At 48.1% G+C, this 17,660-nt stretch overlaps 3 protein-coding genes across 6 annotated transcripts in view; all 3 read left to right on the top strand.

The window, feature by feature from the left end:
* The window catches only part of LOC310841933 (L-threonine 3-dehydrogenase, mitochondrial-like), a 138,365-nt gene that overhangs the window by 51,035 nt on the left and 69,670 nt on the right, over window positions 1-17,660 (top strand). The window lies entirely within an intron of this gene.
* Window positions 3,092-11,169, top strand: LOC310842049 (gallinacin-13-like). Its single transcript, XM_083733922.1, has 4 exons — window positions 3,092-3,212; window positions 4,773-4,921; window positions 9,872-9,955; window positions 11,043-11,169. The coding sequence occupies exons 1-3, from the start codon at window positions 3,155-3,157 to the stop codon at window positions 9,911-9,913; spliced, it is 249 nt and encodes an 82-aa protein (XP_083590048.1). The 5' UTR covers window positions 3,092-3,154; the 3' UTR covers window positions 9,914-9,955; window positions 11,043-11,169.
* MTMR9 (myotubularin related protein 9) overlaps window positions 14,859-17,660 on the top strand; it is a 33,779-nt gene continuing 30,977 nt past the window's right edge. Inside the window, exons 1-2 of one of the 4 annotated variants that reach the window (XM_083733473.1) lie at window positions 14,859-14,933; window positions 16,477-16,841. In XM_083733473.1, the coding sequence (XP_083589599.1) occupies window positions 16,657-16,841 (185 nt within the window). In that variant the 5' untranslated portion in view covers window positions 14,859-14,933; window positions 16,477-16,656. Of the gene's footprint in view, window positions 14,934-15,031; window positions 15,588-16,365; window positions 16,391-16,476; window positions 16,842-17,660 lie in introns of those variants that run through there. The other 3 variants (XM_083733472.1, XM_083733471.1, XM_083733474.1) reach the window with 3 other exon arrangements.

The following is a 17,660-nucleotide window of genomic DNA, read 5'->3' as shown; positions in this document are numbered from 1 at the left end:
ATGTGGCAACTGGGAGGAAAATGCCTGTGAGCAAGTTCAGTGGGCCAGCATGACAGTTTGGAAGAGCAGGCAGGGAAAACCTGCTGACCCACGATCATCGGTCTTCCTGAATGTCTCGGCTTCTGATAACTTTGCCAACTCAACACGTAATGAATCTGCTCCAAGTTCCATCCAATAGAAATGCATTCTCCCTATTACTCCCATCAGCACTACTAAGAAGACCCCCATTCCCTCAATAAAGAAACTTCTTTTCTCCCTCTCCCTCCCTGCTAGAACTGAGGGGTAGCCAATGAACCTGGGTGTTAGAGGATTCGGTCGGTACAAATAAAAGAAAGTATTTCTTCAGGCAGTGCATATGGAAACTATGGGACTCGCTCCAGATGGAAGCAAATGGCTTTAAAAGAGTATTGGGAAAATTCATGGAAGAAAAGGCTATCATTGGCTACTAGATGCAATGGCTATCTCCTGCTGGATTACTGCAATGCACTCTATGTGGGGCTACCTTTGAAGGTGACCTGGAAACGACAGCTTATCCATAATGTGGCAGCCAGACTGGTGACTGGGAGTGGCCGCCGAGACCATTGGTCCTGAGAGATCTACATTGGCTCCCAGTACATTTCCAAGCACAATTCAAAATGTTGGTACTGACCTTTAAAGCCCTAAATGGCCTCAGTCCAGTATAGCTGAAGGAGCGTCTCCCTTGTTCAGCCCGGACACCAAGGTCCAGCTCTGAGGGCCTTCTGGCAGTTCCCTCACTGTGAGAAGTGAGGTTACAGGAAAACAGGCAAAGGGCCTTCCCGGTAGTGGCGCCCGCCCTGTAGAATGCCCTCCTGTCAGATATCAAGGAAATAAACAACTATCTGACTTTTAGAACACATCTGAAGGCAGCCCTGTTTAGGGAAGTTTTTAATGTTTGTAGTTTGATTCTGTTTTTAGTGTTCTATTGGGAGCTGCCCGGAGTGGCTGGGGAAATCCAGCCCGATGGACGTGGTATAAATAATAAAACTATTAAACTATTAATAAATAATAAAACTATTGCATTATTATTATTATTATTATTATTATTATTATTATTATTATCTGTATTGTCAGCATGTCCCTGAATATCAGTTGTTGGGACTCACAGGCAGGGAGAGCACTGTAGTGCTCAGGCCTAGCTTACTGGCTGCCCTTTGAGGGAACTGTGAGAACAGGATTCTGGATTGGATATTCTGGACTTATCAGACCATAGGACACTTCTTAGGTTATTGAAGAGATTTTCACAGTGTTATAATCAAGTGTCCATACACAGGGCTAACTTGCCCGAGGAAATGGGGGGTGCAGAGAGAAAAATGCACTTTGTGGTGCATTCCCCACCCCTCTCCTTACAACAAACAGTCCGATTTTGGTTGAAGTGGGTGTTAGAATTCCTGTTCCATGACTGCAGTCATGGGATTTATGTCTATCACATGACGGTGTATGTTTTGACTCCACAGAGTGGGAAGTGACGGAGACAGGATGTTTGTGTTACTGTGTTGCTGAGTTGCTGTCACGCAAGGGGTGCAAATTCTGTGGATCTCTAAGTGTGCCGGTGTCGGTTGGCATCGGTCGCTGTGATGTTGGGGCTGAAGAAAGCTTATGAAGCTCCCGAATGATCGACCAGGAGGGAGAGAACATGCCAGTCGGGCATGTGTCTCTGCCAGGGTCCTACTCGAGTGTAGGCTGAACTCCTGACAGCGGGTTCATTGGGTGAGAACACCAGCTCTCCTTAATTGGTGAGTGTTATGTAGTGAAGTTTCACCCTAAGCCAGCAGGGGGATACTGTAGATAGTTTTCACTCAGGTCTGTAGATAGTTTTCACTCAGGTCCACGTCAGTTATTTTAGGCAGGAAACTCTGGGTTGTTGTTGCTACAATGTTAACAGCCGGCTGCCTATAAAAGCAGGCCGGCTGAGCTGTTTGCTGTTCAGTTCTGTCCAGCTTACAAGTAAAGAGCTGCTCTGGAGAAATCGCTGTGTCGTCTGCTATGTTCGCCCATAACTTAACAGTGAGCCTGAATTTGCTGTTATGCGCTTAAATCCCACCTGTCTAGAAGCAGCTGCAGACACATTCCATATCACCAGGGATGATCAATTCCCAGTGTATACCTAGAGAGCCCAAGTTGCATCAGCAGGTGTTGGTCTTTGCCTGCTCAGACTCCTCCTTAAGGTGCAGCTGTGCTTCCTACAGACTCGCCTGATGCCGAGTGAGACTCTAAAGGAGCTCCTGGTTCCTTTGGGACCCCCGTCGTATGCAACGCTGCTTGTGCCCCGATTAACCTCTCTGAGAAAGTGAAGTGAGGCAGGAGGAGTTGGGAGGGAGAAGGAGGCTGGTTTGGCAGCTGCCTTCTGCTCTGGAGGGAATGGTTGGAGCAAAGGCACTTTCCTGCCTTGCTCCAGTGAAGCTGAAAGAGCCATCAGTGGCTGAGAGAGAGCGTCCTCAGAGGAGAGGAATCCTGGGCCACTGAGTTTTTCAGTGATCATGCCTTACAGAAGGGCAGATCTCCGATGAGATGGAGAAGTCACTGTGGAGACCAAAACTGTTCCCATGGAATCTTCTTCTTTTTAACCGTTTACCTAGAGCATGTCTGTCTGTGGGCATATCTATCTATCTATCTATCTATCTATCTATCTATCTATCTATCTATCTCTACATCCATCTATCTAGAAGCTCAGCAAAAAATATAACAAGGTGTGACTGGACCATTCTGTGAATGTCACAGAAATCAGACAGTGAGAAATATTCAAACATAGAACAACAACAAAAAATTATAATTTACACCCCACCCATCTGGCTGGGCTTCCCCAGCCTCTCTGGGCGGCTTCCAACAAAATATTCAAATATAGTAATGCATCAAACATTACTATATTTACTGTATGTTTAAAGTCAGAAGTTGGCTGCCCTGAATTTGAGCAATGCTACAAGAGCCTTAAACATCAATCAGAGCGGCCATCGTTCTCTGAGCTGGTGCACTGGGGTGGAGCGACACTTGAGCATGGAGGAGGAAGAGCTGGGAGGCCAGAGACTCTGTGTTCCTTCACACACACGCCCTGCAGTTTCTTAGGCACATCTCTTTCGTCCGTGCACCTCCCTTCTTGGGTGCTTTCACGTCTCTCATATCCTATCAACTTGCACCCATGGGGCATTCTGTGGTTCTTTTCCCTCTCTTCCTTTTTCTCTCCATTGCTCAGGCAGGTAAGAAAAGCATTTTGTGTATGTGTGTGCTGGTCCTGAGAGTTAACCGTGCAGTGAGGTCTGAGTCCAGTCCGGGGTCAAGGGTGCAGTATGGAGGCTGTCCATCAAAGCTGAAGCAGGGTCCAAGGCAGGGAGTCTGATGAGCTCAGGAACTCTGGCAGAAGAGCAGAACAGGGTGCAGGCAGGAACAGGCTACCAACAATGTTGCTCCCGCAACCTGGGACTGGGGCTGGCCGGCTTTTATCTGCCCCGAGGCATAGGGTGGCCCTGATCCTCTGGTGACTCGCCTCTCCTGGCCTGGAGGCGAGCACTCCTCCTGCAGGAACTTAGTTCCCTCCGCCTCTCTGCCCTGAGCCTCTGCAGCTCAGGAGAGGCTGGAGGGTTACCGGACCCAGAGGCAACCTCAGCTTCCCCTGACAGGGCTGACAGTGGAGCACCTGCAGTCAATGGGTCCTCCATCACCTCAGGAGCCAGAGCAGACTCAGCTGGTGCCTGCACCTGAGGATCCAGCACAGGTGAGGACCCTTCAGGCTCATGCCCCAGCCCCGGCTCAGCTGGTTCTGGAGGCGGGGAATCCTGTGCAAGCTGGGATTCCTCAGGTTCAACCTCCGAGTCGGAATCCCAGGCCATCACAATGTGTGTGTATGTGTTGGGGGGTTCCTCTTATAGCCTTGGTTTGTCTTCTAATGGCTTATGCACAACTCCATTTCCCCCACTTCTTTCCCCTGGGAAAACCTGCAGTGAATGACAATAGGGTTGTCCATGGATTGCTCCAATTTAGAGCTAAAGAACAGTTTTTCCAGGGGAAAACAGTGCAGCAGTGGCAAAACCACTTGGACGCATGCCTAGAAAAGTGCAGGACATGCAGGAAAGTTCTCAGACCCGTGTTTTCTAGCCACTGGACAAGCAGAAGTGTGGATGTACCCTAGGTGGAAGGGAGATGTTTTCCTCCCTTTCTCAAACTATTAGACATCCAGAGAAACTGAATGTGCAAATTTTCAGGTCAGACAAAAGGAAGGACTTCTTCACGCAGAGAGTGGTGATGATGTCGACGATGACAATTTTATTATGTAAACCCTGCCCATCTGGCTGGGTGGCTTACAGCACATAAAAAATTGTAAAACCCTTTCAAGGTAAAACCTGCTCTTTAGTGATACATCAGAACAAATAGCAATCTGGGGGAGAACCCAAATTCTTGTTAGCTCCGATTGAGCACTAAAGAGCAGGGGTTTTCCAGGAGGGTGACGGAATCAACAGAACAAGGGGAGGTGTGGATAAGCCATTCTGTATATACAAATGTTTTTATTGTGAAATCAGTTTGAGAAGCTTTATGAGTTGTAGACCCTTAGGATCATGTAGTCCAACCCCCTGCATAACACAGTCAGTCACAGCAAAAGCAGCATGGCTCCATGAGTGCCGGATTTCTGTATAAGCTAAGCAAAATCCCTTATTTTGGCTGCTGATCCCTTATTTTCGAGGCTGCTGGTCCCTTATTTTCAAATCTGTAAGTTGACAGCTATGACCCGAAGCTGACGCCCAGAACCATTTTTCCTGGTCCAGGACGTAGAAGGCAAACAGATACACAGACCTGCATCCTACGGGACGGCTACTGCAGGAGCAAATGCAACGAGACCACCTGGGCCATCCCAGAACTAGACCTTGGGACCTGCGCCAACGGGAAGCAGAGGTGTTGCCGACCTGAGGAGCTGGTAAGGGAGCCTGTAGCAGTGACACCAGCAGTGTTGTGGCAAGTTCAGAACTGCAGGGTCTCTTCGTAGGGTTGCCAGGTGAGGAGCATCCCAGATCCTGAGATTCAAGGCCCAAAGCTGTTGACTTAGGGGTGGCCCCCTGATAGTGTCACAGCCCCTCCAAGTGTCCCTATTTTCCAGGGACAGATCCAGACTTACAGAGTACATCCCAGTTTCTGATTTGATCCAGGAATGTCCCACTTTTCCTTAAGACGTCCCTATTTTCGATAAATGTTGGAGGGTACGAAGTAATGCGACTCCTGAGCCAAGGAGATAAGTAACTATAGAACCTTTAGAAGACATCTGAAGGCAGCCCTGTGTAGGGAAATTTTTCGGTTTTGTTTTACTATTTAATGTTTTATTATGTTTTACACATGTTGGAAGCCTCCCAGAGTGCCTGGGGCAACCCAGTCAGATGGGCAGGGTATAACAACAACAACAACAACAACAACAACAACAACAGCCTTGGTCAAGTATATCTGAAGGAGCGTCTCCACCCGCATTGTTCTGCCCGGACACTGAGGTCCAGCTCCGAGGGCCTTCTGGCGGTTCCCTCCCTGCGAGAGGCCAAGTTACAGGGAACCAGGCAGAGGGCCTTCTCGGTAGGGGCCCCTGCCCTGTGGGACGCCCTCCCACCAGATGTCAAAGAGAAAAACAACTACTAGATTTTTAGAAGACATCTGAAGGCAGCCCTGTTTAGGGAAGCTTTTAATGTTTAATGCATTACTGTATTTCAATATTTTGTTGGAAGCCGCCCAGAGTGGCTGGGGAAGCCCAGCCAGATGGGTGGGGTATAAATCATATAATAATAATAATAATAATAATAATAATAATAATAATAATAATAATTTTATGATTTCTACTCCGCTCATCTGGCTAGGTTGCCCCAGGCACTCTGGGAGGCTTCCAACAGAACACTGAAAATACGATAAAACATCAAACATAAATAATAATAATTGAATAGGTAAAGGTTAAGGTACCCCTGCCCGTACGGGCCAGTCGTGTCCGACTCTGGGGTTGCGCACCCATCTCGCTTTTGAGGCCAGGGGCCAGCGCTGTCCGAAGACACTTCCGGGTCACGTGGCAAGCGTGACAAGCTGCATCTGGCAAGCCAGCGCAGCACACAGAAACGCCGTTTACCTTCCTGCTAGTAAGCGGTCCCTATTTATCTACTTGCACCCGGGGGTGCTTTTGAACTGCTAGGTTGGCAGGCGCTGGGACCGAGCAATGGGAGCGCACCCCGCCGCAGGGATTCGAACCGCCGACCTGACGATCGGCAAGCCCTAGTTGCTAAGGTTTTACCCACAGCGCCACCTGCGTCCCCCGATAATTGAATAGGATATTCCTATTTTTTAATAATTGAATAGGATGTCCCTATTTTCATCAGAGAAATGTTGGAGGGTATGGTGCCATGGGGGAGACCGCAGCTGATGCCACTGGGCAGGCCCTGGAGACGGAAGTTCATTGGGAAAAGTGAGCAGAAGAGGGCAGACTCCCCTCTCTGAGAGTCTATGCTATAATTTGCATCCAGCTAAAGCTTGCAAGCTACATGCACTTCTTCTTCTTCTTCTTCTGCCTACTTTGAGGTTCAAGACCTCCACTGGCCACCTGGAGAGGGCCAGGCAAACGTCTCTCTTCATGATAGTCACAGCCATGCCCCACTCACATCCACAACCCCCCTAAGATTATACTGCCTTCTAAGACTATACCATACAATACGATAGTCATTGTCCCATACAGAACAACGGAATTGAAAAAATCTACATCAGACATTCAAAACCCAACAAGCCTGCTATCCCAGCTACCCCAATCTGGTTAACCCCCTAAAAACTCTGATAACCCATAATTAAATACAATATACTCCCATAGTGACTACCTTACACTGAGTTTAAAACCAAAATCACATTTGGGTAGAAACTGTTTCTCAGGCGGCTAGTCCTAGTCTTTATAACCCTGTACCTTCTTCCAGAAGGCAGAAGCTGAAAGAGATCATTTCTGGGGTGCGCACTATCCTGCGCTATCTCTGCAGCTTTCTTATGGAACCTGGAAGCGTAGATTTGATCCAAGGTGGGAAGAGTGCACCCAATTATTCTCTCCGCAGTCTTTACAACCCTGGACAGCATTGTTTTTTCCCTGACCGTGCAGCTCCCAAACCACACACACAGACCATAAGTTAATACACTCTCAACAGTACAATGGTAAAATGCCATCGACAGGTCCTTTGAGATTATTTAAACAATATCATTATTTATACAATAGAATTTATACAATTATACAATACACAATTATACAATAATAGGAAAGCATTGCAACAATCAGTGCCGATCTCCTTGTGTTGCCCATCAGCTTTAGCTAATATTTTATGTGCACGTACCTGGGCAAACGGTTTGGAGTGCTCCAACATCTTAACTTAATTGGTGTTTTGTGCGAATTTTACCTTCACCCCATTTCCTCGAAACTAAAGCATATTGGGTTTTTCGGGGTTCCTAAACCCTTCGCCCTGGAGCATACAGTGGCTAAAAGACTCTCCTTTTATGCTGACTGGGCGCTCATCCACACCTTTGCTTGTGCAGTGCTAAGAAAGCACATGGCTGGGTGACGCTGTGGGTTAAACCACAGAACCTAGGACTTGCCGTTCGGTCGGTGGTTTGAATCCCCGTGACAGGGTGAGCTCCTGCCAACCTAGCAGTTCGAAAGCACATCAAAGTGCAAGTAGATAAATAGGTACCGCTCTGGCGGGAAGGTAAACGGCGTTTCCGTGCGCTGCTCTGGTTCGCCAGAAGTGGCTTAGTCATTGTAATGGTTATATGGGGTTGCTCGTGCGTAAGTTGCCGCCACTCCTGGCTAGGTAGCCTGGTTAAACCTTTCCTGGCTGGATAGCCCTTCACTTCGTGGCTGTTCAGTCGCTAGCAGAATCCGACAGTGGGCAAAGAAGTTCTTTGACGCCAAGTCTATGCCTACTTTCCCTGCGCGGAAGTCTTCTGTGCAGGGTGGGTGTGGGTAGCGGAGGACCTGTGCTCTCCCCGCTGGTCTCCGGCGAAGAGTCCTGGAGCCCCCTCTCCGATTCCCCCATCCGCCCCCCTTTATCCCTGGTGTTACGCTGATTTCCTTCCCCAGCTGATGAGTTCCCTCTCTCCCTGCTTGGCCATTCTCCGGCATCGCTTGGGAGCCCTGCCACCACTTCTGGCTCCGATGTCAGTTCCCTGACAGTCATGCTGGCCACATGACCCGGAAGCTGTACGTCGTCTCCCTTGGCCAATAAAGCGAGATGAGCGCTGCAACCCCAGAGTCGGTCACGACTAGACCTAATGGTCAGGGGTCCCTTTACCATTACGCTTTATGCTTTTTAGGCATGGGTCTGAGTGGTTTCACACTCAATCAGAGCAAATAACAACCCATGAGAAACCTGCTTGCCCATTGTTCCAATTCAGGGCTAAACTGTAGGTTTCTCGGCTGGGGTGGGGGAGCGACAGGGAAAACAGAGATGTGGATGAACCCTGACTCTAGGATACTGGAGACAAAGACCCTGCTATGGAAATAATGATAGGTCATGTGTTGGCTACTCTACTTCTCTGCCTGGCCCTATCAGTCCCTAAGGTTGCCATACAACCCAGACATAGCCAGAATAATGCAGTTGGAAGCAATATCTGGGCTGAGATCATTTAAAAGTCCTAGAAAATCCGGACGTCTGGCAACCACTGTCGGAAGTGTAGATTTTATGTTTTTTAATAATAATAATAATAATAATAATAATAATAATAATTTATACCCCACCCATCTGGCTGGGTTTCCCCAGCCACTCTGGGCGACTCCCAACAGAATATTAAAAACACGCTAAAACATCAAACATTAAAAACTTCCCTAAACAGGGCTGCCTTGAGGTGTCTTCTAAAAGTCAGATAGCTGTTTATTTCCTTGACATCTGGTGGGGGGACATTCCACAGGGTGGGCGCCACCACCAAAAAGGCCCTCTGAGATTTTGCAAAGAAAGCTCAACAACTTTTGTGTCCAGGTTTTCACTTTTTGGAATATGGCAACCCTATCAGCCCCCCACTCCACCCAGGGCTCAGGACAACTACAAGGGCGGGGGGGGTACAAGACCCCTTCCTACTCCCTACAGATGGAAAATGACTACAGTGGTACCTCAGGTTAAGAACTTAATTCATTCTGGAGGTCCGTTCTTAACCTGAAACTGTTCTTAACCTGAAGCACTGCTTTAGCTAATGGGGCCTCCTGCTGCCGCTGCGCTGCCGCTGTACAATTTCTGTTCTCATCTTGAAGCAAAGTTCTTAACCTGAGTTCCAATTACAGATAGGTAGCCGTGCATGGTGGGACGCAGGTGGCGCTGTGGGTTAAAGCCTCAGCGCCTAGGACTTGCCGATTGAAAGGTCGGCGGTTCGAATCCCTGCGGCGGGGTGCGCTCCCGCTGCTCGGTCCCAGCGCCTGCCAACCTAGCAGTTCGAAAGCACCTCCGGGTGCAAGTAGATAAATAGGGACCGCTTACCAGCGGGAAGGTAAACGGCGTTTCCGTGTGCAGCTCTGGCTCGCCAGATGCAGCTTTGCCACGCTGGCCACGTGACCCGGAAGTGTCTCCGGACAGCGCTGGCCCCTGGCCTCTTAAGTGAGATGGGCGCACAACCCTAGAGTCTGTCAAGACTGGCCCGTACGGGCAGGGGTACCTTTACCTTTACCTTAGCCGTGCATGCACACGAAAGCTCATACCAAGAACTAACTCAGTTGGTCTTTAAGGTGCTACAGGAAGGAATTTTTTTTGTTCTTAACCTGAGGTAATATTTCTGGGTTTCTGGAGTCTGTAACCTGAAGCGTATGTAACCCGAGGTACCACTGTACAGAGCTGCAAAAGGAAAATTGTTATGCTTTCATGGTCTGACTGCAAACGTTCTCCCTTAGCTTCCCAGCCACCAGGAGATCTCAGATGGACCCCAGCTGTGACAATTGCCTTCCTTTCCTTTGGTGTGTTCTTCATTCGGGAAGGTGAGAAGGGAAGAAGGGCTTTGCCTTAGTGTCTTGGCTCTGCAGGCAGAGGGTTCGCATGACAGGACTGTGAAGGTCTCTTCCCTGAAGCCCCACAGAACGATCGCCAGAGTCCCTCCAGACACAATTTCTGTTCTCATCCTGAAGCAAAGTTCTTAACCTGAGGTACTCTTCTCCAGGCTAAACATACCCAGCTCCTTCAATCACTCCTCATAAGGCGTAGTTTCCAGACCATTGATCACCTTGGTTGCCCTCCTCTGCACACGTTCCAGCTTGTCGACATCTTAAATTGTGGTGTCCCGAAATGGACACAGCATTCCAGGTGTGGTCTAAGATGGAATAGAGCAAAACCTCTTACTTCCCTTGATCTGGACAATATACTTCTGTTGATGAACCTGGAGTGATACTACAGTGGCTGCTCCAAGGCACTGTGGGTAATTAAAATGACTTCTGGAAGCTAAGTCTGCAGATGCCGCACGTCAAAGCCCCATAGGACCATGAAGCTCAGGGGGGGACCTTGAGATGGTCACCATCACTCAGCATAGCCTACCTCACAGGGTTGTTGTGAGGATAAATGGGAGAGGAATGGGGGGGGAGAGAACCATGGGTATCACATTGAGCTCCTTGAATGGTCTCCACCCCCATCGTTCAGCCCGGACACTGAGATCCAGCGCCGAGGGCCTTCTGGCGGTTCCCTCATTGCGAGATGTGAGGTTACAGGGAACCAGACAGAGGGCCTTCTCGATAGTGGCGCCCGCCCTGTGGAACGCCCTCCCATCAGATGTCAAAGAGATAAACAACTACCTGACATTCAGAAGACATCTTAAGGCAGCCCTGTTCAGGGAGGTTTTTAATATGTAACGGTATATTGTTTTTAACACTTGATTGGAAGCCGCCCAGAGTGGCTTATTATTATTATATTATATTATTATTATATTATATTATTATTATTATTATTATTATTATTATTATTATTATTATTATTATTATTAGGGTTGCAAGCTGCAGAAATGGCTGCCAGGATTCCCCTAGGACTGGGGAAAACAAGCTTGGCCATCCTATCACCTCTGTGTCTCCTCTTTTCCAGGCTAAACATACCCAAGTCCCTCAACTGTTCCTCATATGGCTTGGTTTCCAGACCCTGGATCATCTTGGTTGACCTCCTCTGAACATCTTCCAGCTTGTCAACATCCTTCTTAAATTGTGGTGCCCAGAACTGGGGCCTGTCCAACTCAGAATGCAGCAGGACCACGACTTCCCTTGATCAGGACACTATATGTTGATGCAGCCTAGAATCACATCAGCTTCTTTTGCTGCTGCATCACGCCGTTGACTTGTGTTAAGCTTGCGGTCCACTAAGACCCTTAGGTCTTTTTCAACTGGCAAGCCCAGTTGTGCGTCTGATTATTCCTGCCTAAGTGCAGAACCTTTCGTTTATCCGTAGTGAGACTGATTTTTTGTAGTTTTATAGTTCTGGCCCAGGTCTCCAATCTGTCAAAGCCCTCTTGAACCCTGATTCTATATTCTGAGGTATTAGCTACCCCTCCCAGTTTGGCACCATTGGCAAATTTGAGAAGTATATTCCTTTATGCCCCCGAAAATAAAAAACTTGTCCAGTAGCACCTTAGAGACCAACTAAGTTTGTTCTTGGTATGAGGTTTCGTGTGCATGCACACTTCAGATACACGAAACAAAAGTCATCAGACCTTTATGAAATATACTCGCAAAGTGATTTCATGCTCTTTATTCAGCTCATAGTGGTGAGGAGGAATGAATGAAAGTCCCCTCAAAGTATCTGCTTTATATACATTATCTACACAATGGGCTGCACATGATTGGCTAATTCCGGAATTCTACTGTAAGCCAATCAGGTTGTGGATTCACTTCTATCTGGAGCATGATTGGGTGGTTCCTGCTAACCAATCATACTGCTGCATTGTTCTAGGACCAATCAGACTGCTGCCTTTTGGATCCTATTGTTCTAGGACCAAACAGACTGCTGCAGTTTGGATCCTATTCAACTCAGTACATAACACTTTATATATACTGAGAGGGTGGGGAGGGGTATTACTCAGAAGGGTGGTAGGAATGGGTGATTGGCTGATAGGTGTGGTAAACCTGTTGACAACTGTTAACGATTGCAATTGGTCTTACAGGAAAAAGCAAGGGATGCAATGGCCAAAATAATAATAATAATAATAATAATAATAATAATTTATTATTTATACCCCGCCCATCTGGCTGGGTTTCCCCAGCCACTCTGGGCGGCTTCCATAAAAACCAAAAATACAGTAAAATCACACGTTAAAAACTTCCCTGAACAGGGCTGCCTTAAGATGTCTTCTGAATGTCAGGTAGTTGTTTATTGCTTTGACATCTGCTGGAAGGGCGTTCCACAGGGTGGGCGCCACTACCGAGAAGGCCCTCTGCCTGGTTCCCTGTAGCTTTACTTCTCGCAATGAGGGAACCCCCAGAAGGCCCTCGGCGCTGGACCTCAGCGTCCGGGCAGAATGATGGGGGTGGAGACGCTCCTTCAGGTATACTGGACCGAGGCCGTTTAGGGCTTTAAAGGTCAGCACCAACACTTTGAATTGTGCTCGGAAACATACTGGGAGCCAATGTAGGTCTTTCAAGACCGGTGTTATATGGTCTCGGCGGCCGCTCCCAGTCACCAGTCTAGCTGCCGCATTCTCGATTAGTTGTAGTTTCCGAGTCACCTTCAAAGGTAGTCCCACGTAGAGTGCATTGCAGTAGTCCAAGCGGGAGATAACCAGAGCATGCACCACTCTGGCGAGACAGTCCGCAGGCAGATAGGGTCTCAGGCTACGTACCAGATGGAGCTGGTAAACAGCTGCCCTGGACACAGATTTGACCTGATAGTTTTATCATGTATAATGAAATAAGAATCCAATGTCTCTCCATGGTTTTAAGTTTGGTAATAATTTGTAATTCAGCAACTTCTCTTTCCAGTCTATTTTTTTGGAGATTTTTATTATTTTTTAGTGGTACCTCGGGTTTTGGTTCTTAACCTGACACTGTTCTTAACCTGAGGTACCACTTTAGCTAATGGGGACTCCTGCTGCCGCCGCACGATTTCTGTTCTCATCCTGAAGCAAAGTTCTTAACCCGAGGTATTATTTCTGGGTTAGCGGAGTCTGTAACCTGAAGCGTCTGTAACCTGAAGCACCACTGTATATTTCTACTGCGTCAGACCAACACGGCTACCTACCTGAACCTTTATCCCAAGTTATTGTTGCATGGAAGGGAATGGACTTATGTGCTCTGTTTGACCAACACTGGAACAGCAAACTGCTTCCCTCTAGTGTCCACATCCACAAAAAACGACAAAGCCTTGTTATTTGCTTTAACAGCATTCACATTCCCAATTTTGAAGCACCTCATTTATGGGGCTAATCCTTAAGACAGAGAGCACCCTACCCATTAATCTCACACACATAGGAAGGTACTCTGCATACACTCAGAGGCACTTCTCTCCCTTCAAATTCTACAAAGGACTGAGCCAAGCCTCCAGGCACAATATATGCATATGTACACATAAAAACAACACACTCACACATATATGCATATTAGTATAGTGGTGCCCACCCTGTAGAACTACCTCCCTTCAGATATCAAGGAGATAAAAAACTACACAACTTTTAGAAGACATCTGAAGGCAACCCCGTATCGGGAAGTTTTTAATGTTTGATGCTTAATAGTTTATTATGTTTTTATATGTGCTGTAAGCTGCCCAGGGAGGCTGGAGAAATCCAGCCAGATGGGTGGGGTGTTACAAATAAATAAATATTTTAAATTTCAAAAAATACGCACACATATTCAATGACCAATAAAAGGAAATACAATATACACACACACATACATGTACAGTGGTACCTCGGGATGCGAACGGGATCTGTTCCAGAGCCCCGTTCGCATCCTGAACATACTGTAAGACGTGACAGCATGTCTGCACATGTTGCTGCTTCCGCGCATGCGCATGACGTAATTTTGACTGTCTGCGCATGCACGAGCAGTGAAACCTGGAAGTAATGCGCTCTGTTACTTCTGGGTCGCAGCAGAGCACAACCTGAACAGTATTTATCCCGAGGTATGACTGTATATGAGGGACGCAGGTGCTGCTGTGGGTTAAACCACAGAGCCTAGGACTTGCCGATCAGAAAGTCAGCGGTTCAAATCCCGACGCCGGGGTGAGCTCCCATTGCTCAGTCCCTGCTCCTGCCAACCTAGCAGTTCCAAAGCACATCAAAGTGTAAGTAGATAAATAGGTACCGCTCTGGCGGGAAGGTAAACGGCGTTTCCGTGCGCTGCTCTGGTTCGCCAGAAGCGGCTTAGTCCTGCTGGCCACATGATCCGGAAGCTGTACGCCGGCTGCCTCGGCCAGTAAAGCGAGATGAGCACCGCAACACCAGAGTCGGCCACGACTGAACCTAATGGTCAGGGGTCCCTTTACCTTTTATGACTGTATGTGTGTGTGTATATATATATATATAGATGTGTGTGTGTGTGTGTGTGTGTGTATATACACACACATATATACACACACACACATACAAGTATGTGTATATATATATATATATATACACACACACACACATACATACATACACATACATATATATACACACACACACATATATTTAATACATATATATATATACACACATATACAGTACATACACACACACATATATACATAGATACACACTTATATATACACATACACACATACACACACACACACACAAACAAACACACAATATATTTTATATATTACACCCACCCACACCAATATACACGCACATTCACGTACAGCCACATTCACGCGCACAACGGCCAATTCAAAGCAAACCCTCGCCTTGAGTCGCCCGATTATGACGGGGCAGGATTTGACACCGGAACCTCCGCGTTGCGCGGCCGGGTTTCCAGCCGGCACCTTCCCTCCCGCGGCCTATTTCCGGTAAGGGCAAAAAAGAGCGCGAGAAACACACTAAAGAGAGGTGGGGAAGGAGAAAAGCGAAGGACCCGGATGCAACTTCCGCGCTTCTCAGCTGCCTCCCCTCATTGGTCGCCGGGGAGCGTCACGTGGGGGCGAGGCGGCCCTGCCCCCCCCTCGACACTCCGCCTCCGGGCAGCGCCGGCCCCGCCTCCCGCCCGTTTCGTGTGTATTATCATTATTATTATCGCTATTATTATTATTATCATCACTATTCCTCTCTGTCTGTCTCCTCATTTCCTCTCCCCCCTCCCCTTCCCTCCCCCCAAAATAACGGCCAACCGCCTCAACATCCGGGTACCGGCGGGGAGCTCTTCCTGTCTGCTGGAGCCTCTGTAGGGGAGGCAGAGGAAGGAAGGAGGGTTGGTTGGGGGCAAAGGAAAAGGGGTCCCCCCCTCTAGACTGGGAGAAAGGCGGGGTGTGTATCTATATACCTCTATCTGTACAATATTGCATATATTGCGTGTGGCATCCAGATTATTATTATTATTATTTTAAAAAACAGCCTTTTGTTGCCAGTCCCCCCACCCCCAAAATATTCCTCCACTATGGAGTCCAAGACCCCCCTCTGACAGCTGGGGGCCCAGCCCCCCCCAACCTCCTTCCCCTCTCCAAAAGGTGGGTATTGATTCTTTAATTCTTTTCTCTCTCCCCCCCCCCCCTTCCTCACCTCAACAAGTCCTTCTAAGATTAGGGGGGTTCCCCACCCCACAGCCCTCTGATTTGTAGAAAGGAGGTTTTTTTGGGGGGGGTTGTTCGGTTATTGGTTTGTTTTCCTTGCACTTTTTGTGTTTGCGGGCGAAGGGTGGTGTGCAGTTTTAATAAATAGTAATAGAGTAATAATTGCTCCCATTTCTGATTCCATGAACTGGACAGGGGTAGGTGGGAGGCAATTACCCTTTTCTGTTGTTAGGAGCGGGGAGTTAAGCTGCCTCTCCCACCCCTGGGTGTGTGGGGTATATGTATGGAGGGGGGAACCATTCTCAGGCAATTGGACCCTCCACTGAATTGGAACCGCTGTTCTGCTCAAGGTCTTCCCTGGCTTCTGTGTTAGGGGAGCGTGGGTTTATTCTGCACCTGTTATCCATGCCTAGGAGCTGGAAATGGATCCGCTTCTGGTGGTTGGTGGGTGGGAGGGTCCGAGTGGGTGGGTTTGAGGTGTTCTGACCACACCAGGTGTTGTGATTTTAGCCCTTAGTGGTGGGAGGGCAGGACCTTTGAATTCTCTCCAAAAGTCCTTAAGGCCCTTAATAACATGTTAAGACTTCTGCTTTACATCCTTTTGCACATTTGCACCTGGAGAGAGTTGTGATTGTGACATCCCCAGATACCTGCCTTTTCATTAGCACCTTGGTTTGTGACATCTTCCCCACCCACTCCCCAGAGAGCTTTCCTCTTTCCTAAAACTTCTCCCATACCTTGTAAGTTATTCTGCCCCTTCCTCAAAACACCCATCCTTTTCTAAGCTAGAAATGGTTCATGATTTCTCATGTCTTCCCCCAACCAGTAAGAAATTGGATCCTGCAGCGATGACCTCTGCTGGGCCGCTAACTCTCAGCTAGTGCCGTGACCTTGAAGCTTGTGGCCTCCTGTGGAAGCTACCAAGAATTTTGGGTTATATCTTGCTGGAAGATTCGAGTTGGCACCGGTTTGCTTACAGGAACGTTGTGCTGGAGCTGAGGGGAACATGGAGTTTGCTGAGCTCATCAAGACGCCACGGGCCGACAACGTGGTCCTTCACCGCCCCTTCTACCCGGCAGTGGAGGGGACGCTGTGCTTGACAGGCCATCACCTCATCTTCTCCTCACGGCGGCAAGACAATGTTGAGGAACTGTGGCTTCTGCATTCCAACATTGATTCCATCGAAAAACGGTGAGGGAGCTTTTATCTTTGCGTTGCAGGCAGTTAATGGAGGAGGAAAATGAGCTGCGTACTGCTGAAGAAACATGTAATTTTCATTCAGTACCAACATTTGAATGTGTAAGAAAAAAGCATTTGGAGACAGCATGGTGGGCAAGGAAAGCATATACAGTGGTACCTCGGGTTAAGTACTTAATTCGTTCTGGAGGTCCGTTCTTAACCTGAAACTGTTCTTAACCTGAAGCACCACTTTAGCTAATGGGGTCTCCTGCCGCCACCGCGCCACTGCTGCGCGATTTCTGTTCTCATCCTGAAGCAAAGTTCTTAACCCGAGGTACTATTTCTGGGTTAGCAGAGTCTGTAACCTGAAGCGTATGTAACCTGAAGTGTATGTAACCCGAGGTACCACTATACACTTAGGTCATTATTGTGTGCTTCCCAAAGGCATCGGGTTGGCCACTGTGAGAACAGGATGCTGGACCAGAGGGGCCATTGGCCTGATCCAGCAGCAAGTTCTTCTTATGTCCTTATGAGTTTGTCCCACAAAGCCCTACATAAGCTGCCCCCAAGTGACCTGAAAGACTGTACTCCCATTCCATACTGCCTGAGTTTTGAGATCTTTAGGAGATGCTGTCCTACTGTCCTGCCATCATCTGTAGCCTGTTTGGCTGGAACTCAAGACAAAAAAGGGCCTTCTCAGTGGCTCCTCTCAAGTTCTGGATCTTCTTAAGAACGGAAGAGCCCCACTGGATCAGTCCAAAGGCCCAGCTAGTTCAGCATCCTGTTCTCACAGCAGCCAACCTGCAGCTTGCCAACTCCTTCTCATAGAAT

The sequence above is a fragment of the Podarcis gaigeae genome (genome assembly GCF_964106915.1).
Source record: "Podarcis gaigeae genome assembly, chromosome: 3".
NCBI classification, from domain to species: Eukaryota; Metazoa; Chordata; class Lepidosauria; order Squamata; family Lacertidae; genus Podarcis; species Podarcis gaigeae.
The sequence above is the reverse complement of the archived record's forward strand: the minus strand, read 5'-3'. Positions and strand labels throughout refer to the sequence as shown.